This window comes from Macrobrachium nipponense, chromosome 2, assembly GCF_015104395.2.
Source record: "Macrobrachium nipponense isolate FS-2020 chromosome 2, ASM1510439v2, whole genome shotgun sequence".
Lineage (NCBI taxonomy): Eukaryota > Metazoa > Arthropoda > Malacostraca > Decapoda > Palaemonidae > Macrobrachium > Macrobrachium nipponense.
The window spans coordinates 87,344,841-87,369,984 of record NC_087201.1 but is presented as its reverse complement, the minus strand read 5'-3'; the positions used below and the strand labels follow the sequence as shown (position 1 = coordinate 87,369,984).

Genomic DNA, 25,144 nt, shown 5'->3' with positions numbered 1-25,144 from the left:
AGCGACATGGAAATGGTGAATCTGGAAATATATCTGGAATCAATGTCTTACGAAGTGATTAGCGAGAGTCCCACATACACGGTAAGAAACAGCCGTATGCTTTCTTTTCCTTTTTAGGTTGATTTTTTCTAAAGTAGCCCTGTTATTGATTAACATTTTGCTAACAAAAACAGTAAAATATTGGTATATTTTTCTCTTTGAAAAATAAGAATCATATAGTTTGATTTTACCTCATTAATATTTTTTTCATATACGTACAGCTTGTATTTAGAACTAATTTTTAATTAGGAAGGAATCGTTCAGTTTCAGATCAACAAACGTAAATCCCTTGTAGTGGATAGTCCACTGTTAAGGAATTATTGTAACGATCATCTGTTAATCCGGTAATAAGCAGCTGGGATTATCTTCGAGCTCATAATTGCTAATTTAAGACCACAGCCCATGCAAGGACTATATAAAAAGCGAATGGACAATTTATATTTTCATTGAGAATAAGAAGTATTAATAAGTATATGAACAATAAACATGTGTTATTGCGATAATAATAAAATGATAATTGTAAATACTTAAGATATAACAATTTGTTTATCAGGCGATATCACCTTTCAACATAATTCCGAAAATAATAACATTACCTTTAGTATACGATGCTATATGTAAAGTACCTAATTGGCTTACCGAGAATATCACAACCTATCAACTTATTACAACAAAGAAATGTACAGTAGTTTATCGGCGGAAAGCCAACGACAAAAATGGACAACTTACGGTACAGTTCCAATTGATCGGTGGTTAAAGTGAAGTTTCACTCACTACAGTCAAAGAACACTTGACTCTAGGTGATTTACAAGGCTCGAGGCGCCATATGTTGCGTATGCTGCAGGGAACAGAATACGACACTTTGGAATATAAAACTGTAATACTTCGCAATGCTAATAGATGTCGCTGACAACATCCTAAGTTAATACTGAAATAACGGATGCCAGCATGATATGAAGTCTGTTAAATAACTGTAGGAAATTATATTTGTTGATGATAACATTTAAAGCTCTACAAACTTTACTCATTCACATATTTAATATCATTAAAATACGAGTACAGCAGATTTTAAAATTGTGTATATAAAATTCTGAGAATCTCGACATAACAACATGGCAGTGCTTTTTGCTTCTGTGTAAGATCATTCACAGTAAACCTTCATGAACTATACCGATACAAAATGGAAATGAATAGCCATACCTAGGAAACGCAACTTCATCAAGACCAAACCTGAATATCCTCACCTGGGTTATAGTCTCAATCAAAGTGGTATTGTCATATCAAGTCAAATTCAATTTTGATTTCAAAGTGTCTTTTTCATATCAGCCAAGCGTGAATTTATATCTCAGTGGCACTGGTATTTTCGTAATCATTGCATGAGAAAACTCTGCCAAAACTTTTCATGTCCACTAAGCCTGCATTTCATAGCAGTTAAATAGGCGTACGTACCCTGAGTTATGACTTGTCATCTTAATCAAATAGGTGTTTTCATCCTAAACTAAGGAAGCATTTTATTTCTATAAGTATTTTCACCTCAACTATATCTGCAAAAAATATCAGTCGAACATTTTCATATCAATCGAAATGAGGTCTAATTTCAACTACCCCTCTCAAATACGTATTGTCACGTCAGTTAAACCTAGATTTTCGTCTCAGTCGAATCATAATTCTACACAGGATTACCTTTTCCTAAACCTGTTTTATAATCTGAACTAACCCTGTATTTCGTTCCAACTAGTGGGATTTACTGCTCAGTAACGTTGGTGGTTTTATGGGCCTCTTCATTGGAATGTCTTTCGTGACAATCCTGGAATTGCTGGAATTAGTCGTGGATCTGCTGATTGTGGTATTCAAGCGGCGGTCACTGCTTGAAAACAACGATGAGGAGAATCAGAAAAAGAAACCTGTACTTAATAATAGTAAGTAGGAGGAGTGAGCAACGTTTCTGAAATTTTCTATGTTCTGGATTGAGAAGCTAAACCGAACATTAGAATAAGCTGATTTATGTTTCAGTCCTTAATTTTGGAACAATTCGGTTTTTTTCAGTTTTGTATAATTAGGGGGAATTACGTTCTAACATGAAACAATATTCAAGGCATAATTTATGTTTCAGTTGTTATTTATGGAACAACACGTTTTCTTTTCAGTTTTGTAAAATTAGGGGGAATTTCGTTCTAACATGAATCAATATTCAAGGCATAGCAATTTGGATAATATATTAGTTTACCTTTTTTAATCTTTATAACAAACTTTGTAAGCACACGTTTACAGTACCTCTAGTTGAGCAGTGTAATTCAGAACGGTTATTATTATTATACAATAACAGGGATACAGCCGTCCATTGTTTATTATTACCCAAGAAACAAAAATATGGGTATAGCCCTTTTATTCATGTGTCTAACGTAACCTGTGTTTCAGCCTTGAGACCTGGCATCAGTACATCCTGGGCGAAGGAAAGCGACGACGAAAGGAGGAACGGGGAGCTGAACAACGACAGCTCTGTCGTGTTGAAGAAGACGCTGGAGGTGCTCCTGATGGAGCAACACGACATAAACAAGGAGCTGAATGCTCTGAAGTTGGAGCAGGAGGCCATGAAGCAGCAGTTGGGAACTGTCTATCCAGAAGAGAAGACCAGATGCTAGATGTTAAAATGGTTCATGAATGGTTCATGAACAGGAGTAAAAAAAAAAAAAGTGACACATCTTCGGTGCTCAAGGAGCTTTTGTAAGCTTCAATGACAGAGGCTGACGGTAATTTCAAAATAAAAGTGGATCTTCCCTAACTGTTTTCTCTTTTGTTATGCATCTTCATCTTTATCTCCCATATGTCTCGGATGGTATGTAATTTGCAATTCTGCTAGCTATTTGGCTCAATTCTGTCCTACACATTCTATAGCTTAAGCTCGAGCCATGTAATCTCATGTGGCTGCCAGATATGGTGTCCGTCTTTAGGGCCTGAGGCAGTCTGAACAGAAATGGTTTTGTAGGGGTACCTCTTAAAAGAATAAATAAGTGCTTGACAATCCGCTGACCATAAAACATCATTAATTGTCTCTAGGGACTTAAACATAATGATCATCATCCATCTGCCGTTGTTGCTAAACAACATGACAGGTCAACTTTGGATTTTATCATTCTCTCATTCTTAAGATTGTATAGAGCCAATAAATACCCTCCCCCATATTTCTGACAATGCACCAGTTTTCATTTCAACAGATGTTTTAGCTGTACACTGGGCTAACAACATAAATAAACAAAACTGTTACTAAAAGACTTAACTGGCAATTGTATTAAGTGCTTGTATCGATAAAGATATCTAAAATTAATATAGTCTCCATCCTGTACAGATATGAAAGTAGGCTGAACTTACCGTGAAAATATGAACTTAAGCTTTGACCAATTTTGGATAGACATTTTGCAAAGAACAATTTTTAAATCCGGAATTATGATCAGACCCAGATTAAACTTAGTTTGAATGTTATAGATGAACACTTTCAGAAGGAAATTTGTGTTATTTCATTCTGTAAGCATCACTAATCTTGTTTACACTGGCGTACGAGTAAAAGTCTCTAAATATGAATGCTTTTGATATTCTGAAACAATCCAGTCTTGGTGCATAATATTCAAAGGCTCTGAGGTGTTGCTCCCAAATCATTTACCGAAATTAACACCCTACTTATTATCCCTCAGACGCCGAGACTCGAACATTCCATCGTTTCAATATTTGTAAAATCACATTTGATTTGTAACCACTAAGAATGGATATAGCCAGTTCTGTTTCGATTCCTCTCAATCTTCTCTAATGTTTGACAAAATCCCTCATTCACCTCGTGGTTTACGTCTGACTGATGACATCTCTTGAAATTTTAGCATTTCTAATCGTAGAGTCAGTCATTGGCTTTGTGATTCGTTGCAGCAACTATCATCTTTCACCTTAGTAGGTCATTTCTGTTCATGTGACCTTGCCTTTGTCAACAGGGACACCTGCCTCTCGCTTTATATAAATGTCCAGAATTCTGGCTTTATCTTTAGAAACGGGCTGGAAACTTTCACAAAATGAATGAACGAAGCAGTCTTTAACGATTGGGTCACATTTCAATATCGTCGTCAATATTCTCGACGTTCTGCAGACATTCATTCCTTGTAATCAGGTTTCTTATGAGATCTTACTTAGCTCGATACGATACATATTAGATTGTTACTTTATCAACATTACCCATGTTAGGAGCAGCCTCATCTCCCTCCCCCTTTCAGTTTCACAATTCATAATTATTTTCTTATCGGCATTTCTGTTGTCGGCAACTTGAATTTCTTCAAAAGCCTCTCAGCTACTTCTCTGTTTTTAACTTATGCACTTTGCTCATTATTTGCAGACTCAACACTGAAAAATGTTCTTGGCGCTCTTTTCCTTCTCCTGGACCGCTGACTAATCTTTTACCTTACCGATTGCCTCATCTTTTAAGTCATTTACTCTTACAGAAATGTGGTCAACTATGTACCAAGGCGTCAACCCCAATTTTTAAGCTATCTAAGATTCCAGCTCCTTTTTCAAATGGTCTCTCAACACTTCCCAGTCACCAACACATACATCGAAGATCCACTTGACTTTTTCTAGGTCACTCCATCCAGAGCATTACAATTCTTGTGTACTATAAAACTTGAACTCTACCCTGACCACATCATCCACCAAGCACAAAAACCGAACTCTCATCGTGGGACAGCATTGATAATCATATTACGCTAGCCCTAACTACTAGGAACTCACCGTAGTTTCCAAACAACCTCACAGTTTGTTGAGAACGGGAAGCAGGAGCGAAAATCCCGCTTGTCCAACCACTCCCACTACTCGGTGCTTACTGTAAGTTGGAACTTGGAAGTTGGACCGTACCGAGTCCGACTGAGCCCGAGCTCTCAGCCTCTCATATTCAGTTCAGAGTTCTGACTTCTGAACCACAGGTGTTTCACTCATTGCACTGTGAAACTGTGGAGGCCAGTGCATCATCGCCCTCTTTTATCCTGACTTATATAGGAGTTAATATATATATATATATATATATATATATATATCATATATAGATATATAGTATATAGATATATATATATGATATATAGATATATATATAGATATATATATATATATATATATATATATGTTTATAACATTGTGTTTGTTATGATATTTCTATTAGCTATTCATTTGTCATTCTTTAGTGTTTACATACACTTTTTCACGAGTGGTGACTATTTTAAGAAGCTTGCTTTTGTATCAAAAGTTGGTTTGACATCCCTCATGGACAAGGGTTTAACAGCATCATAAAGTGAAAAGTGTTCACTTTAGGAAGTATCAAATTTTCATACCACACTACTATTGCCAACTGATGTATAGGACCTTTGCTACATGCTTCCGCAATACAGTAGTCTGCAATCTCCTCAACGTAATTTCTCTAAAATAACTTTTTTGATAAAGAATGTTAAAAAATTCAATGATTCTGTTTAATTTGAGACAATCCAGTTATATCATAACTTCACCCAAATAAAAAATTTCTTACTTAGACGATGCATGATTAAAATGACCTTCAATGTACAATTTTTCATTTTCAAAGTTGAAAAAGTAGCAATTCCCTCAAAATCATGCTTCTCATTGTGATTTTTAAATTTGAATTCAGAATTCCATTATATCCCTGATGGCCTACCTTCAAATAACCTTCGGTAAACAATTCAGTAAAATACATCAGGAGTATGATAGCAATGAGCGTACAAATATTAAAAAGTCTTCACTTCTTTTCAGTCAAATTCAGGAAATTTACTTTTTGATTTTCTTAGCCACGTGGAACAAAATAAAACAACAGCACTATTTTTGAGCAAACTTTATTGCAAACCTTGTGTAGAAATTAAGCTTTAACAAGCACAAATGTTGTGCAAATATATATATATGTTAATATGCATATGCAAGTAATTACATAGGAAAATGTTGCCAGATGATGAAACAACATATACCCTGGTGGCTAAATTTAATACTATAGAGTCATTTGATATATTTATGATACATGTCTGATTCATGCTATGCTTGGAGAGGAGAAAAAAAAACAATAATTATTATCATCATCAACATCATTATCATTATCGCGGTTTTGAAAGCAATGCTTACAACTGACAGGTAAAGAAAATACATACGCATATGATAACAAAACTTTACACGGTGGACAGAGTAATGAAATTGTACTGTGAAGTTACTTTAACGTTACATTACAGATACTTACTTAGCCAAGTCGACGAAGCATGTATAGTATATCAAATGATAAATGATGAAGGCAAAAAGAAACGAAGAATGGGGCTGGCAAAGGATAGCACCAGGATGATAAATGCTGTATGTCATCTATGAATTGAAGATAAAATGATTTAATAAGTAAATAAATAAATTTTATATATATAGATACATATAATAATATATAATATATAATATATATAATATATATTATTAATAATATATATATATATATATATATATACTTTTAACTATAAAGATTATTAACCATGATTATAAAGGACTGAGCACTGCCAAACAATAACAGCAGAGCTGTGGTACAGCATGAAGGGTGGAAATGAGAAATCAAATGTATATTTACAGCTAATGCAGAAGCTAGGTAAGGATGGATTCTTTTTATAACGTCAGAAATAACATATGAAACAGCCTAACATAAAAAATACTGTGTACTTTTTTTTTTTTTTTTTTTTTTTTTTTTTTTTTTTTTTTTTTTTTTTTTTTTTTTTAAAGTAACAAAGTAACATGCCAGCCACATGTGATTTTATTTTAAACAAGCCCTGCCACCTTAAATTCTTAAGAAGGAGAATCACTTCTCTTTTCACGCAAGGAATCAATAATTTCGGCAAACAACTTTCCTTCCAGAATTCATCTCTCACGATTATTCCTGCAGGATACATAATTTCTGGAAGTGATAAAGGTTAAAAGTTTATGTATATATATATGTATATATATATATATATATATTATATATATATATATATATATATATATATATATATATGTTTACACTTACAGAAATGTACGTATAATATTCATATTTTCATATTCATATAATCAACAGTAACATAAATCTCTCCCAAAGAAATGCAAACTTTTAATAACTTATCTGTGTAACGTTCTGACAAAATGGCCTTCCACGCTTGTACAATATAAGATGCACTGACTGGCTGAGTATTTTAAGGGCCTGTTTCTTGCGAAAGAGCGGAACCAAAGAAGAAAAGTTAGATCTGTAAATCACATCCTGAACTACTTATAATTATCATAGGTTTGAAGAGAACTATGTACTTTGAACTTCAGTGAACATGAGGGAAAAATAGTTTCAAGTGTTGGAACTCCAAGTCACTAATTGTTTAAAAGTCATTATTTGTAACAAGTCCAGATTACTTTGCGATGCAATAAATTTTTATGTATATATATATATTTTCATCTTTTAACTATATTATTTAAGGTGAATAGAATCTGTCAAGCTAAAAGAAGCGCAAAACAACATTATATTATAACCTTCAGTCAAGACCTTTTTCCTCTTAACAATAATATCTAGAGATTTGTTAACAATACCAACTCAGCACACAAGAGTACATTGTACACCATTAGCGCCCTGCCCTCCATTTCAAAATCCTGCAAGGTCGAGCACGACCTCCTGTGTTGCAGGATCCAGTCACTGATGAGATTGAGATGGTAATACCTGTTTTCGAATATTATACGAGGGATATCTGGGAGGAGTAACAATGAGGTTAACAATGACAATGAATATGATTATGAGAAGATGATACAAAGAGGTTTAGTGTCAGCCGTAACAATTAATAGCGATGACATAGAATATCTTGATTATAACAATGGGATTATCAAAATAGAGACTTAACCAAAGGTGAATTACAACGCAAGGTTGTCATTGTGTACTGTTATATAGAGTATACATATATATATATATATATATATATTATATATATAATATGTAGGCAAACAATATCTAGTTAATAAAATAAAACACTGCTTATTTCATACTATACTTCAAGTGTGCTACTAAATTTACTATCAAGAGAAAATGGCATTTTATATATATATATATATATATATATATATATATATATATATATATATATATATATGTATATATATGTATTATATAATTCATATGAAATATATATGCATATTATATATATATATATATATATATATATATATATATATATATATATATATATATATATATATATATATATATATATATATATATATATATGTGTGTGTGTGTGTGTGTGTATATATATATATACATATATATATTCTAAGTTTAGATGTACAGTAGGACAAGCAATTAATGTGATAATTTATTTGCACGTACAGTAATCTTCATGTGACATGTAAATATTCCCTGGAAAATTCATAATAATTTGTGATCTACCTCCATGACCATGTTTTCAGCGACCCAAGCGGAAAAAAAATGAGATGTTGAAGACAAAATCTGCTTTTCTCTTTATCTTACCAAATGATCTCTTACACGAGGAAACAGCTAAATATGGCGACTCATTTTCATAGCTTCAGATTCCTCTTAGTGGCATGCCAATGCTCTTTCCAGAGAAAAGAAAATATAAACTTAGTAGAGAGAGAGAGAGAGAGAGAGAGAGAGAGAGAGAGAGAGAGAGAGAGAGAGAGAGAGAGAGAGAGAGAGAGTTGCTAGTAAAGATCAGGCCTATATGTTAATGTTTTTATGACCATTCTCAAATCCAAACATGCCATCTATTTCGTTGTAATTCGTTATGTCGATTTTATCAAGTGTAGTCGTAGGTATACAAGCACGAAGCTTTCAGACAATCCAACAACCCAGCATGTACTACAATAATTCAGCAGAGACCTCGCTATTTCATATCCTCAATTACAAACCGATTACTTTATGAAAAATACTGTACAATTACTTCTGTTTGCCATGGACATCCCTGCTAAATTTAGATCTAAGACAGTACGTACGTTTTTCAGTTCCCCCTCCAATCCAATCCTTAACATGGCCTGTTTACAGCCTGTAGATGAAAAATTAGAATCCAGACAGCCTGTTTTGTGAATAAATACTGGGATTAACAACAGAAGTTGTAGAGTAGAGGAAACTTTTCTTTCGTTATTCTGTATAGATTTTGCATAGCTTTCATACTGTCTAACAAGTCCCTTTGAAATTAATATCATAGCATCTGATGTCGAAATGAGAATTACCTTAAATCTTAAGTCTCATTTGAAGAAAATAAATCGTTGACAGTCCGTAAATTGTGGACTGTAAACTGGAGACTCGATTAAGTACGGTATCTAAAACCTTAAAGGCAAAGGCTCGCTCACTAGAAATCTGCTTTCAGAGGGAACATTTTTATTTCATAAAGGAAAATCATATTTCTTCGTTACGGACAATTGATAAGGAGCTCTAAAAGTTCCCTAAATGACAGCATACGGATTATTTTGGCTCAGTATGAAGAGTGACAAAGTGTTCTTACACAGTACATTGTGAGATCAATTGATTGAAAGTGCCGGGTGATGAAAATTACAACACGAATCTTTGTATACCAGTTAAATATCTTTCAACTTCGATCATATAAACTCTTGCTCTCACGAAAATGACGTCCTCTGAACGCTGAATGAAGAACCGTCATTTACCGGAAATTCGGGGTGAACGGAACGAAATGTAAACAGTAAATGAACAATGAAGCCAAAGCAATTATGTTATAAAGTGCAGTGTACTTAAGGTCTACTGGCCTCTAATACAGTCTATCCTGATAGTCGTTGCCGAGTTTTTGTTTAAATGTCAGATATCAATTGGTAAAGCCTGCTAGCAGCTCACACGCGAACTTCTGCGTCCTGCGTGCACGCTCTCACTGTGACGATCTTTGAGTTGAAAAGCTGAAGAAGTCGTCAACAGCCAAAGGAAATCGTATGGATCGAAGTTGGGGGCTGATGGCTCCGTGATGGATAGATATATTATGTACATACATATCTATGAGTTTACAATAAACGTATATATATGTATGTACATATGTATGTATGTATGTATGATGTATTGTTATGTTATGTTGTATGTATGTATGTATGTATGTATGTATGTAGTATGTATGTATGTATATATATATATATATATATATATATATAATATATAATTATATATATATATATATATATATATATATTAGATATGAGTGCAGATGTACACTGCTACGTTGCCAGGATCTACGGCCTCAGTGGAGACACCTACCTCCTCTTCTCGGTCGGATTCTGAATTGATCCATCTCTTGTGAGACCTTCAGTAATCTACGGACACTATTGATTTGTGTCATTTCCTTCAAGAATCTCTATAGTTTTGAGATGTGATAACTACAGATACCATAAAACTGTACAGTCTAGTGTTTCGTTGGAGTAAAATAACGGAACGCTGCTCCCAAGAGGGGTCAAAATGAAAGAGAGCCACTCATGTGCTTCGTTCTCTCTAAAGACTGAAAGCTGCTAGATCACAGAAAAAAATATTCTTCTAGTATTCATGGGTAAGTATGTAAAAATCAAATGTACATGAAATGCAAGGAACAGCAGAGAGAGAGAGAGAGAGAGAGAGAGAGAGAGAGAGAGAGAGAGAGAGAGAGAGAATAAGTTACGAGTTACAACACGCTATCACAACAGAAAGCTGAACAATATTTTCACTAGGGTCTTCAGAACAAACGAAATCCTTGAATTGTTTTGAATGGATGGCTAATGCCTGAGTAACCACGAAAAAAATAATAATAGCTCTGCCAATGAAAGAACAAACGGCAGCAGCTCTTGAAGTGAAATACTGATGTAATTGGTGCAGGGCAGTGATGGCAAGGTGGTAGATAGATGATGTGCCTTTGTAACGGCTCCCTTGTGATCCTGTATGGCTTCGTCCCGTTTTGCCCAGGACAAGTGGCAAGGCTTTGTGTCTCCAATGGTGTCCCAGATGGCCCACTAGCGAAAAAGGAGAAGAAATGATCACCCTCCACCTTGGCCAACAGCCCCATTTTCTAGTAGTCACACTTTCCTGTAAGCACGACATTGAAAATGCCATTAGAAGAAAATTCATGTGAAGGGTAACTGCCAAAGGCAGAAAAAGATGATGATTATATATGGCTAAGGTGTTCAAATAACCTTTATCCTACTGTGTACTCTGTCACGTGCAGCTTAATGGCTATTTAATAAAACATTCAATATCTCACTCATAACATTGTTCTAAGGACTGGAAATAGTCATTCCACTGAGTTTATATAACTGAAAAAAAAACAATGTTTATGGACTTTGATTTAAAGAATTTTGCACTAAAGCTATCTCAATTATTTACGGTGGTCTTTACCAGGACATCTTTCACTCACTAAATCTGTGAAATCAGCTTTGACTCGGCCGAGAGATGGCTGACGGGGGGACGACTGGCATTAGGATTATATATATATATATATATATATATATATATATATATATATATATATATAATATAGTATATATATATATATATATATGATATATATATATATATATATATATATATATATATATATATATATATATACTATATATATATATATATATATACACACACTTATGGATAGTGACGGTGAACTGGTCAGGTATTAGGGCCCACAGACTGATGTAGAATAACAATGACTTTAATTGAAAAGCAATTATAGAATATACAAAATTACATCCTATGCCTCTAGTTAAATATACATCTAATTTGTGTCCCATTAGACACAGGATTTTATTTCACAGTATTCCAGCGAAGTTATTTCTTTTCATTTTCCCTTTCAATTATCGTATAACATACACAGTATAGTAAAGAATGACTGATGCTTTTGCTATATTCTATGGTGATTCTTTGTCTAAGGTTGAAGGGGAAACTGAATTTTTCTTAGCGCAAATGAAAACTGGTGCAAAGACTGGTAACGATCCAATCGTTTCCCTGAAAAGGAAAATTTCCCCAAGAGAGTTTATTTAATATCCCTAATTTGTTTATAAGCCAAGAGATTTACACGTAACATATCGTTACGCTTTTCATGCATTTTGCAATTTTTATTCAATTCTAAATTTTTCTTTTCAAAACAGGACGTTTGTTTAAATGCACACAGTGAACAGGAATGCAAATCATGGAATAACACGTAACAATTGAAATAATAAAAACAACAGGATGTGCGTGTAAAAATTTTTTAGTGAACTGTAAATATTTTTGGGGAATAAAAATAAATATTGTCAATGTTGTCTTTGCTAGGTACATATGATCAGCAAGCTTTACAAAGATAATTCTTTGAACAGTACTTAAGAAAGCAAGACCCTTATAATATCGGCCACTATCACTATAAGACGAGAAGTCTATATCCCCAGGTGTATCATATCTGCTTTAAGCCGAAAAATAATCAGTGCTGGCTAGTGTAACTGTGATGAATACTTGAAAACCTTGTACTACACGCGCGATAGTCTTCACACTACGTAAGGGATGAGGAAAAAAAAGCCTTCACGTCTCACTGCAAGACCAAGTTCAAACTCTGCAGTCTTTAAAAAATAACTGCAATGAGAAACAAATATTCTCATTTCCTGCATTGTTGGACCAAACGTACTTAGTTCAGGTCATGAAATCAAGGATGCTCACGATAATTGATTCGGTCGCTGTTTTTCTGTAGGAAATTCATATAATGTCAATCTTCATTCATACTCTGCCTGTTATTCCCGCAACTTGGTTAAGCAGTTTCTTTAGCAAGTTATCTGGATAAAAATCGATTCAGCAGGAACAGCTGATCATCAAAATCTTGGTAAACTGAAGTAAGCATTCTCAAGGGTCACAAATGACTAAACGACATTCTAATTACAAAAGATGCCATAAATAATAACAGTGACCGATGTGTAATTATTACTTATGGACGCTTTGAAGCTTTGAATGTAACTGTTGTCATACTCATAAAATGGTGCTTTACAAGAGTACCTGCGCTATTAGCATTTTTAAATTCTTAAAAAAGTGTTATATATATTATATATATATATATATATATATATATATATATATATATATATATATATGGATATATGACTGGTAAAAATGTTGTTACAACAGAATTCCATCTAATAAAAGGAGCCCATAAAGACACCAAAATATAGAGAGAAAAGTACTATATTTCAGAGACTGCTGTCTCCCTCTTCACTTCAGGTAGATGAATGAGGAAAGTTTACAGAAAAGGTGGTATCTATACCATCAGGTCCATCCACAGGCAAGCCAATTTAGGTCACCCACGAGATAATCTTCCTTTAATCTTCTTAAGCGTTGGTTGAATGAAAATCTTGTCGATCGTATCTGAAATCCATGCTCATTTTCAGATGTTCATTACCTGCCTCTGTGGATGGACCTCTTGGTATAAATACCACCTTTTCTGTAAACTTTTCTCATTCATCTACCTGAAGAGGGAGACAGCAGTCTCTGAAATATAGTACTTTTCTCTCTATATTTTGGTGTTTTTATGGGCTCCTTTTATTAGATATATATATATATATATATATATATATATATATATATATATATATATAATGTTTAATACATATATTCATGTATTACACACTCTTAAGGTTACATAGATCTTTAGGTTTTAAATAATTTGGAGTATTTTGATGATAATCATTGAACAATTTTTATGAATTATATGGAAGAGTTATCACAGATCCCATTTTGGTCTGCCTGATGAAAGAGCTCCTACTTTTAGTTCACACATGACTTCTGTATGATGCCACTGGAAAGGTCCCACCTGGATTCCAGTTAGAAATGACAAAGACTTCCAAGCCATCTCTTCATACTAGGAACGGAAAATATGGTTTATATAGTCTTGGAAAAGCTTCCTGGCTATAGCCTATCTTTACATCTGGAATCTTCGCAATTGGAGCAGGTTCAGGAATTCTACAATGTCGGTTGGTTCCTTGTTAACAAGAAGAGAAGGTAAAACAAAGAAAAAATGAGAGAAATATAAATGGAGAAGAAAAGAATAGGCGTGAAACGGCGATAGAAGCCAGGTGGAAAACATGGTCACATTTGTGATTGATTTTGACTTGTATTCAGGTAAAAGCAGCTCTAATATATAAACTGGTATGGATTACAACGGTTCACCTTCTAGGCGTTTGAAAGAGGTTTGTGAAACCAGAGAATATTTCTACATATGCCAAGGAACGCACATACAAATTTACTGTATGCACCCATACATACACATATCCATATATATATGCTTATACACATATACTGAAACATATAGTGTGCATATATATACATTTGTCTTTGAATGAATTTGAGCACATGTATATGCATGTATGCACACACTAACGTACATAGGTGTGTATTAAAATGACTTAGATCTCTCATATGGTTTTGATAGCTTATCTCTATAATGGAAAGCACAAGAAGAAAGACTCGAATTGCACCAGGCAAAGCCTCCTCACTGCTGCGGCCTCGCCAAAGCTGACTTCATACATTTGAGAAGTGAAATCTACCAGAACGGGTGCTCACGCACAAACATATAAGAATTACCGGCCCAAAATACTGTATTATATCAATTTTGGAGAGAGAGAGAGAGAGAGAGAGAGAGAGAGAGAGAGAGAGAGAGTTGCGTACAGATAACAGGTGACATGTTGCGGGCATTTGCAGCGCAAAGCAGTAATTTTAAAAGCGAAGAGATTTGCAAGGAATTGTAAAGGCTTGATTACGTAAACCTGCCTATAATCGCTGGAGTTACCTCTCTCTCTCACTCTCTTCCCCTGTAAAATACATTATATATTATTATTTCGACAAACAAAATGTTAAGTATATATATATGTTCCTCTTTCTCCATCTCTTTCTCCTTCTCTACGCAAGCACCCGAATACTTACTCCTCTGGTAGGTAGATGGAAGTGTCTCGGTCCTTCTCTTCTTCCTGCTGTTTATTTTTCATATCGCCTTCTTGCCGCCTTCCCAACGAATCTTTGTCGTAGCCTTCGCCTTCGTCATATTCATTCTCATCATCATCGTCGTCTTCATCATCATCGTCACCATCTTGCTGGTTAGACGAAGCGTCCTCTTGATCTGGGGGAATCTGGTACTGGCACCGCCTCTTCTGACATCCTGGGTACCACCAGTAACTGACGATGCCCAGGGACAGACCGCACAGCACATTCGGGACCAAGAGGGCCAGAATAATGCTCGTGACTTCATTGTTCCAGTCGTAACTGGTGATGACCATGTTGGGGTCGACCCTGGAGTAGTAGCAAGGGAAGATGTCGTTCTCCCTGCCGTGTCTGTCCCCGAAGACGGAGCAGTTGATTTTGGGCGGATACCCACAGGCCTTGATGTTGACGAAGATGGGGACGCCCACACCCACCCACAGGTTGTCCTCGTTGTCGAAATTCGAGGCGTCGTACTTAGCCCAGGGGAAGTGCATGTAATTCACATAGATCTGGTCGCACTCGAACTGCTCTGTGGTGCAGCCGTGCTTACAGGAAGACCACGAACAGTTCTTCATTCCTCTCCGCTGGTCCGACTGAACGGTCATGCACACAACAGGTTCTGGGTCGAAATTGGCCATGAGTGTTGAGATCGACGGGTCAAGAATCCATGGGATTAAGAACATGAAGACGAAGGAGGACAGACATGCCGTCGTTCCTAGAGTGAGCGTCGTGTAATACTTAAGGCGAGTAAGCAGAGATTCCTTCTCCTCTGGTTCCTCCATTTTTCTTCCGTCTGCTTACAGGGGAAGCAAGCTTCAAGGAAACGCTCTATAGACGATACAGTGCCTAAAACAGACAGAAGTACAGCTAAAGGGAATCAGGCTATTCTATCAGAGTAGAGGATCTGAAAGCAGAAGGCTGCGATAATGTTTTCAATGTGGACGGGAGAGGCCAACGGAGAAATGAATACACTAATGGCCAGGTTACGCTTAAGGTCCTTCTACGTCTCTAGTTATCTTGGAAAACTATTTTGACTTTGGATTCCTTGGATGCAGAGTGGCTCAAACTCTGGACTGTAGATAGAGTCAAGGCATAAATAATGAGGGATGAGCAACAAACACTTGTGATGATCAGAAGTGCAGAAGACGGACGTCTTTGTAAAGGGAGTATTTATATACAACAGTTAAAGAACTTGGCTTTATACATTCATGAAGTATATGCGGCGCATGTTTTAGAATATCTCTCACTTTATATATATATATACATATAATGTATATGAATATGATCTTTATATGGAAAGGCTCTTATACATCGTACGTATCTGATGCCAAGTGGGTATCAATAATCAGGACTGAACTAGGCACTTTAGTAGTAGCTATATACAATGAATGTACCTTGAAACAGGCAATCTTGAATTTGTATAGGAATGTGTGTGTATAGCTGACGGTGCAAACTCGTAGACTTCTTGGAATCTCCGATTATGAAGTTATTAATACACCGGAGAAGGAGAGACGGAGTCGAGATAAAGATGGCGCACTGGATAAAGTTTCGTGACCTAGTTAGTGCAGCTACGAATAGCTAGAAGACTATTCTAGAATATGTATGCATTCAGTGTATACTTTAGCTTGCACTCTTTTAGTTTAGTTGGAGAAGTCTGGATCATAGCTTCAGGTTATATACTTGTTGGTTACCTGGCTATAGAGTAATGCCTGGTAGTCACTTCTTTAATCTTTTTTTTTTTCCCCTAGAAATCACAACATATCTTTCACTGTTTCGAATATTAATACTCTTTAGAAGTAGTCCATGTAATAAAAGACAAAGATAATGAAGAAGAGACAGTGTAAGTTTTCACAGGATGGAGAAAGTAGCCAAAGGCTTTAGACAACCCCGATGGAATGTACGCGAAGCAAACTGAACCTCAGTGGAAGCTGTAGTGAGGCGGGAATTAGTTTTTGGTGCTGGTGGTGGTGAGCGCGAGATACAAAGCAGTTTCGCAAAAAATCAAGCACTGGGGACAAAATGGCTTCCCCAGCTCCTCCTTGCACGTCTTCTTCTTCTTCTTTTTTTTATTCGCTGTCTCTTTCCTTCTCTTCTTCTTATCTCCTCCTTCCTTTTTCCTCCTCCTCCCTCCTCTCCTTTTTTTTTTCCTCCTCCTCCCTCCTCCTCACTGATTAGGAATGAGGGTGTAGTCACTGGATCGCGTGCACCGTCACAACAGTTCGTCAAACTGGACTGGTTCTTTATTGCCTGCGTGCAGGGGACGGGGGAGAGAAAAAAGGAACATTCATTAGTAAAGGTTTGACGAATCACGCACAATGTCTCCAGTTAAAACTATCGGTTCATTTACAAATGAATTCAAAAGGTTCAAAGCTATACCTGGCTTAGCAGAAGTATTTACATATACAAATATCCTACCACACACAACGACATATATATATATATATATATATATATATATATATATATATATATATATATATATATATATATATATATATACTATATATATTATATATATATATATAATATATATATATATATATATATATATATATATATATATATATATATATATATAATATATATATATATATATATGTATATGTATATCATTTGACCTCAGAATTACAATAAGATTTATAGAGAAAACCTACTCATAATCTTATTTTTGTCGCCAGACATATAAGAACATTCTCACCAAAACGCAGATATCTTAAAAGTTTAAATGAAAATTACTTAAAAAATTTTACACAAAATAATTTTACTGTTTTTGAGTTTATCTCTCCCCCATGTAAGTAAGTTGATAAAGTTTAAGTCTACAGGAGTAAGATTGTTTTACACAAAATATCTTTTGTACTGTATTTAAGTTTATCCCCCGATGTAAGTAATTTGATAAAATTTAAGTCTACAGGAAGTAAGATGGTTTTACACAAAAGGACCAACTGAACTGAAATGGTAAGTAAATTACTCTGAATGACCTTCAGCTAAGCATGTAAATATATAACCTGAAACACTTGGTCAAAAGAAATAGAAAAGAATATTTGAAAGCTCATTAGTTGAGAGAAACTTTGACTATGACACTTACACAAAGAGAGTCTGCTTCATAATGCCGAGGAGACATTGTACTTTTGGAAAGGAACACAAATGACTGCACTTGAGTGCTTTCTGTCCACACCAAAACACGAATACTCGTCAAACCACAGACAGATATCTCAAACTACTACGTGTATGAGTAAAGAACATAACACATGATATATTAATATACTAAACAATGCAACACTTAGCAGGCACATGATTGTAAGGTTATGACATAGACCGTTACTACAGGGTCATACAAAAAATGCACATACGGTCAAGGGATACCTCATCTATCAACATTAAACATTTTCTAACTGGGAAGGTTCACATACAGACTAACAATACTAAGCTACCTAAGTATCTAAGACTATTCTTATTATCTGAAAGCCTATACCAATTCGTGAAGAAGGAACTGTCGCTCAGAATGATGCTGACCAAGAGACCACCACCACCACAGACGCCCAAGAAATGTAAGAGCAAAACAGTCAAGGTATCCTCCTCATTCAAGGCTCTTCAGAAATGTCTTCTTGAAAAATTACTGATTTCATTATTCTGTATGACTGACATTCCGACATTCCATGCATTCATTCACTCGTGGAAAGACATGCATTTCTTTCATTCCCGTTGCGTGCATGCGTGCGTGCGTTTGTGTGTTTGTTAGTGAAACTTGTATTCAGATTTGTCCTACAGATCCTGTCGATGTTACTTCATGATACAAAGAAAAGTAAGGCCATGTTCTCGCTATTCCTATACTGTCTTTAGGAGCTGTCCCGGGATAGTATTCAGATATCAGGGCAGACCTCTCTCTCTCTCTCTCTCTCTCTCTCTCTCTCTCTCTCTCTCTCTCTCTCATGTATTGTTTTTACTTCTTTCCATCTTTCTCTCGCCTGTAAGGTAGTTTCATCTTTTTTTATTAATATTGCTCTCTCTCTCTCTCTCTCTCTCTCTCTCTCTCTCTCTCTCTGCTAGCCATTTTAATATTTCCATGATCGAAGTACTAAACCAATCACAGTATCCGAAATGGTGTTTCCTGGCCTCTTTGTACATCCATTGACTGATATCACTGAGTTCCACTGGATACATGACTTTGTTCTAGAGATACAATTGAATAAAAAATGAAGAAACAGACAAATTTCGCTAATGACTCCAGGTATCAAAGAGTCATTAGGTGACTGAAGTGTCGTTCATATGAATTATCGAGCTACATGAACTGAAGATCACCTCTAAACGTATATATACTTCACCATTATCACAGACACTTTGTCCAGTGATAACGGCCGTCAACTATAACTACAAAGGCTTCAAGCGTTATTTTCACGAGTAGCCAAAATCTTAAAAAAATGCATATACTCGTACTAGGGGAAAGGCAGTATTTGGATCTAATAATGAAAAGCTGAAGCGAAAACGAAAAATCATCTTTGCTTTCCTAACAACACTTAAATAGAAGCATTTACAACTTGTACTGATTCTGGCTAAGCTGAAGAAGCATGATTAAGCTTAACTGTATCTTTATTTTGATGGATCAATCAGATTTAAGGCTCTAGGGCGCAAAATAACAGGTACATTGTTGTTCTGAGTTTTAATCAAGAGACTAATCAAAGCATTTTGCAGGACACAGATTCTTACTAAAGCGTGAATATCTGACTACTTCACAGAACAGGATCATAGTTGACAGCACCTTAATCCTACGAATCTTACCCACGACATCATTACGTAGAAGAAAGGACGTGAAGACCAGCCGATTCTGTAAATTCACATACATCCATACGTGCATGGTATCATCTCTCTCTCTCTCTCTCTCTCTCTCTCTCTCTCTCGCACATACACATTTTCCCATACCTCCTATGATTTATTGACCTTTACACAACTAGTAATCCTCGTTTTAAAAAATATTCCATAAACATTACAATCTCTCTCTCTCTCTCTCTCTCTCTCTCTCTCTCTCTCTCTCTCTCTCTCTCTCTCTCTCTCATTTTCCCGTACCTTTTATATTGATTTACCTTTGCACAATTGGTAATATTCCATTTAAAAATATTTCATAAACTTTTTCTCTTTCACTATCTCTTAAAACATTTCATAAATTCTTTCTCACTACCTCTCCTGAAGAAGCACACAGACGCACGCATAAATTTGCAAGCAAACAGACTCTGATAAGGCTACAAGAACTCTAAAATACACATGGTTACAATATTCAGAGGACAGGAGAAGGAAGACACAAAGCGGACGTTCGAAAGTTCTTTTTATTCTCCTCTTGCTTTCCCCACTTCTGCACCAATATTGCATTCGTGAAAGGGGCAGATATATTTGAAAATGTCTGCAAATGATTGCTGAAGTTGAAATCTCTGTAGATGATAATTTATGAGACTGAAGTTTCTGTAAATGATACTTTCTGCATCTGAAGTTTCTGTAAATACTACTTCCTGAAGCTGAAATTTCTGTAAAGGCTACTCGATGGAAAACTGCAGATGAAATTACGTTCATCCGAAAGCTTTCGAGATGTTCTATCTTAAATTCTGAATAACTGTCAACGATATTCACTCATATATCTTAATAAATGTTATCTCTTGAATGGAATGTCTTTGCAAATGGCGACAATTACGACAGCGTAAATTGGATTATTTCCTAAAATGGATCATTTGAGTGATCTACTTCGTATGTTTTCAGTTCTATTAGAAGGAATGATGAGAAGTCTTTCAAAAAATAGCAAAAATCTCAGTAAATTTCGCCCAGCCTTTGTAAAAACAACTCGCCTCTTTCAAAATATTCTGGACCAATTTCAAACATTTCGTAAGACAATAACCACTGCTAAACCGACATTTTCTTCGACCTGATTCTTAATATTGTAGTCATGCTGGACAAGTAAAATTTAATTATCAAAATGTTTAGTGAAATTTTGCTGGCAATTTGCCACAAATCTTATTCTATTTTTGGGTTACCAAAAAAGAAAAATGGGCGAAAAACGTGTTAAGCATTTAAGTTTTTTCATATGAAAACTTAAAATTCTAGTTTGCAATCAACGATTAGTTTTGATGGAAAAGAAATATTCTAGAAAATGAATCTTAATACAATAGAATATTTCTGGAAAATTAATTTTGATGCAGATTTTTTTGGGGGGACGGGGGACATAAATCCCTTATCGACTAGAAAAAATGACTTCTATTTCAAAGAAAGGTCAGAATCTGCAATTGCAATCAGCAGTGACAACTTCGCCCTGCAAATGATCATGATACATTTTGGTATTTAAACATACGTAGGGAATTGACAGGATGCCACAAAAATTTACAACTGGATGACAGAAGAAAGGTTTTCACTTTCAGCATTACACAAGCCACATAACTGCGTCGTCTAGCATAGAGAGAGAGAGAGAGAGAGAGAGAGAGAGAGAAAACACCTTTGGTAAAATAACACCAACAAAGAGTAAGAGAGCTTAAAGGATCATACTCTCGGAAGACTTGTTTAACTGAACAACCATAAACACACACAGAAAAAATGTCAACTTTACTGGGGTAAGAAACGACTAAACACAGACAAGAATCGGCAGACAAACAGATTTCAAGGTCGAAACGTTTCCAAAGTCACTTATACTACCACAAAGAGAGAGAGAGAGAGAGAGAGAGAGAGAGAGAGAGAGAGAGAGACATCCATCATAAACAGGCTAATGAGCAGTAGTATTAAAAGGTATTTTTGAACGACTGATAATTACATTACCCTTGAACGAAGTCGTATGGCTGGCCGATCCTTGATGCTGTTAAAATGGTATGTCGGATGTAGATAATTGCTGACACTTGTGGGAGTAAGTATTAATAAAATATCCTTCGATCCCTAACCTATTCTCGATATCAGATCCTCGTGAAGTGAGGTGGAGCATTTATAGATAAACGTGGCATTGAGTATTTCATGATTACTTCTAGTGATACCAAATTTCCATTGAAGGAAAAAGTCTCTTTGGAAATTACGTGTCTATGCCTCGATCAAAATCCGTATCTTTCAGTAAATAGTCCTAATTCTGGGATAACTGAGTAATACAGTAATAATTAAGGTAAAAGTTCTAAAAAACACATGAACATCGAAATTTTACTGCAGCTAATAGAGATCTAGACTTAAATTCTGTTATGAATTAGTAATCTAAAAACAATATAAAACTTTCAGTCAGTATTAGTATCATATAAGCGATCTCTGTCAATATTCGCTTTCTCATTCTCAAAGGATGCGAAACGAACCAACAGCAAGACTGTAGTACAATAACATGTCAAAATATGACATTTGCTTGGGATAGTGGAGAGACCTTTATAAAATACTTTAAAGAAGTTCAAAGGTTATTCCTAATAAGTTTGTACGGGCGAAACTGAATTGCAAATGACTGGTTGTATACATGAGCACTATATAATACATTCATACGTATACACACACGCACACACACATACATATAAAATATATATATATGTTTATATATATATATATATATATATATATATATTTATATATATATGTATGTATATATGTGTGTGTGTGTGACCGCGTGCGTCCACGCTGTTCTTTTGCGTGTAAATGATTCGGCATTTATGGATAAATATTCTTCACTTTTAGCAGATGGGATGCCTAGTGCTATGGGGAAATAACTATCCTTAAAATAGGAAGCCAAAGTCTTAGATAACTAGATTTAACCGATTGATTGAGCATATAAGAGATATAGAATAATTCTTCACTGTAATAAAAGTAAGACTAACATATCAGGATTGAAAAGACAGGTCCTAAACTGTCAGGAAGTAATGCGAGGACATGAACTGGCAGCGATGATGTCATTTTTGGTACTATCTACAAGTTGGGAATCTACTATGTGGAGATTAAACAACGCACGAGAATGAATCAATAAACCTGCAACCAGATAATAGTAATAAGTTTATAACCAATACTCTGGTCTAACTCCTTGTACATAACAAGTGTATATGGCACCCTGATGACTTTTCTGCATTAGCTAAAGCTACTAATCATATGAGTTTCTGAACTTTTGCTTCTATTAATAAAATAATTAAAATTTAATTGGTAGTGGAAAGATAATTAAGTAGCCTATAAGTAGCCTTTACAGTACATGAAGAGTAACTTAAACTGTAATTTCATTGTGAAATTATAATTCATTATCTTTCTTGTACCTACTTTTATACGATTTTCTTTATTTTTACCTTTTCCTTAAATGAATTGTCATATTGTATTCATACTTAACCTACTGAAGTTTACCTCTAGCTAGTAACTTTACAGAAATCTCTGAAGATGATTACGAAAGTTATAGGACATGTGAAAAAATAATCTTCTACATCATTCTTATTCTTAATCATTAACCCTATATATATGTGAATAGCTTGTGCGTACGTATGTATATGTGCTTGCATACGCCCAGAAATTGCATGCCCGTTTACAACTTTGCAAGTGGAAACGATATCAAAATAGCTTGCTAAATAAAATGTTGGTTCATTTAGGTCACCCAGCTATCTTAACTGAAATAACTGCTTTCTTTCACAGTCCCATAAATTCCACAGGAATTATACAAGTCTAACTACTGCTTCCTCTCTCATCATAATGATGTGGCAGAATAACACTTGCTGCTCACGAGATGAAAACAGACGTCTAATTGGAGTTATAAATTGGATCTCCTGACAGTGACTGTCTTTTGACTGAGAAACATCGTAACCTATAGTGGGAACAGTAAACAGCCACTAAGTGCTCATTCACTGGATTTCAAAAGTCTTAACATCTAAATAATTAATTCTAAAATTCATTACAGCTAAATGGTTTAATCAAAATAAGGGAATTGTTAAAGTTTGAATGTTTTCAACGATGCAACGATTACTGTCTCTTTCGAGGGAGCTTCTCAACATTTACATAGGGTCAAAATATACAATTCAAGAGGCCTCTTATAGGGGAGGGGGTGGGGGGTTGAGGGGTGTTGGTTGGCTGCAGATGACATCATGCTTTAAAGACAAACACCATTTTTTATTTTAATATTTGAAAGAGAAGAAGAATGCCACACAGTCTAGAATACCAAGGGCGACCGGTTGAAAGTCATGATAGCCCGTTACCACTTAAAGAACTTTCATGTAACTGAGGTACCTTAGCAGTCGTTGAGCGTCATCAGTGTACATATTTTGCTTTCTCTCTCTCTCTCTCTCTCTCTCTCTCTCTCTCTCTCTCTCCTATCCCTACCCTCCCTCTTGTCCCTCTTCCTCCTCTTCGCTCCCCCTCTCCACCTCCTCCCCTTCTTCTTCCCGTTTGTCTCCCCCCCCTCCTCCTCTCGTCTCTCTCTCTCTCTCTCTCTCTCTCTCTCTCTCTCGTTATCATTCGGAAGACACAGGAGACAGAGATTATGACCAGGAATTACTCTTCTTTACAGACCAATGAGTACTATTGCTAATGATTCCAAGGTCCTGATTATCGTTGATTTGCACGTTGTCTTTGTATAACATTCGGAGCACATGGATGCCGAAACAACGTGCAAATGAACACTAATCAGGACCTCGGAATCATTAGCAATAGTATGCATTTTTCCTGTCCTGATTTCCTTCAAGGTTTCAACAAGACTACCATAAAGAGAAAAAAAATATATATATCAGATGATTTTCATGAGAGTAAAAACAATATACTGCAAAAAGCTATATATTTCAAAACCCATAAAATCTTGAGTCTCAAAAGTGAATCAATCAAGAGGAAAAAATCATACTAACGATGTTCCTTTATTGAGAGATGTATTCAGAGGGCTAAGACTCACGTTGTACAACACTGATTCATCATCAACTGCCTTAACGGACACCGAACTAAGCAAACAACTACATTTTCCCACAAACATTCACAGACAGCTATTCCCTCCGACAGGTATCGCTGGAGGTCGTCCGGTAAATCTAATGTCATCTATCTAGTCTAATCACTCATCTCATTCTAAGGCCTACTCATGTCACTGCTCCGTCACGGGGTGACATGAGAGAGGGGGGGAGGGGAGGGAACAGTTTAGTGGAACGCTTTGGAGAGTCAACATCGACCAGGCAGACATAAATATACAGGACCTCGTGA

At 35.5% G+C, this 25,144-nt stretch overlaps 3 protein-coding genes across 12 annotated transcripts in view; 1 reads left to right on the top strand and 2 right to left on the bottom strand.

The window, feature by feature from the left end:
* Window positions 1–2,821, top strand: part of LOC135221243 (uncharacterized) — a 49,103-nt gene extending 46,282 nt beyond the window's left edge. The window contains exons 24-26 of the mRNA XM_064259058.1: window positions 3–81; window positions 1,778–1,958; window positions 2,458–2,821. Coding sequence (XP_064115128.1) covers window positions 3–81; window positions 1,778–1,958; window positions 2,458–2,681 — 484 coding nt within the window. The 3' untranslated portion in view covers window positions 2,682–2,821. The remainder of the gene's footprint in view (window positions 1–2; window positions 82–1,777; window positions 1,959–2,457) is intronic.
* A 7,816-nt stretch (window positions 2,822–10,637) lies between these two features.
* Window positions 10,638–17,077, bottom strand: LOC135220761 (protein tipE-like). Of its 2 annotated transcripts, XR_010315792.1 has the most exons (3): window positions 14,954–17,077; window positions 11,027–11,107; window positions 10,638–10,982 (listed from the first exon to the last, which is right to left on the bottom strand). XR_010315792.1 is itself a non-coding variant. In XM_064258211.1 (2 exons), exons 1-2 carry the CDS (start codon window positions 15,787–15,789, stop codon window positions 11,098–11,100), a joined length of 846 nt encoding a protein of 281 aa, XP_064114281.1. In that variant the 5' UTR covers window positions 15,790–17,077; the 3' UTR covers window positions 10,638–11,097. The 2 variants fall into 2 exon arrangements, 1 of the variants encoding a protein (XP_064114281.1); XM_064258211.1 differs by having other exon boundaries at window positions 10,638–11,107.
* A 71-nt stretch (window positions 17,078–17,148) lies between these two features.
* Window positions 17,149–25,144, bottom strand: part of LOC135220759 (uncharacterized) — a 143,947-nt gene continuing 135,951 nt past the window's right edge. For 4 of the 9 annotated variants that reach the window (XR_010315789.1, XR_010315790.1, XR_010315786.1 and 1 more), the window contains one exon: window positions 17,153–17,254. Coding sequence is in view for 3 of the 9 variants with exons in the window: in XM_064258209.1 (XP_064114279.1) it covers window positions 17,217–17,254 (38 nt within the window). In the remaining 6 variants the exon portion in view is untranslated. Of the gene's footprint in view, window positions 17,255–21,788; window positions 21,831–25,144 lie in introns of all 9 variants that reach the window. The other 5 variants (XM_064258207.1, XM_064258208.1, XR_010315787.1 and 2 more) reach the window with 5 other exon arrangements.

What these genes read in the sequence shown, in the direction of transcription:
- LOC135220761 (XM_064258211.1), bottom strand. Translation starts at nt 15,789, where the DNA reads ATGGAGGAACCAGAGGAGAAGGAATCTCTGCTTACTCGCCTTAAGTAT.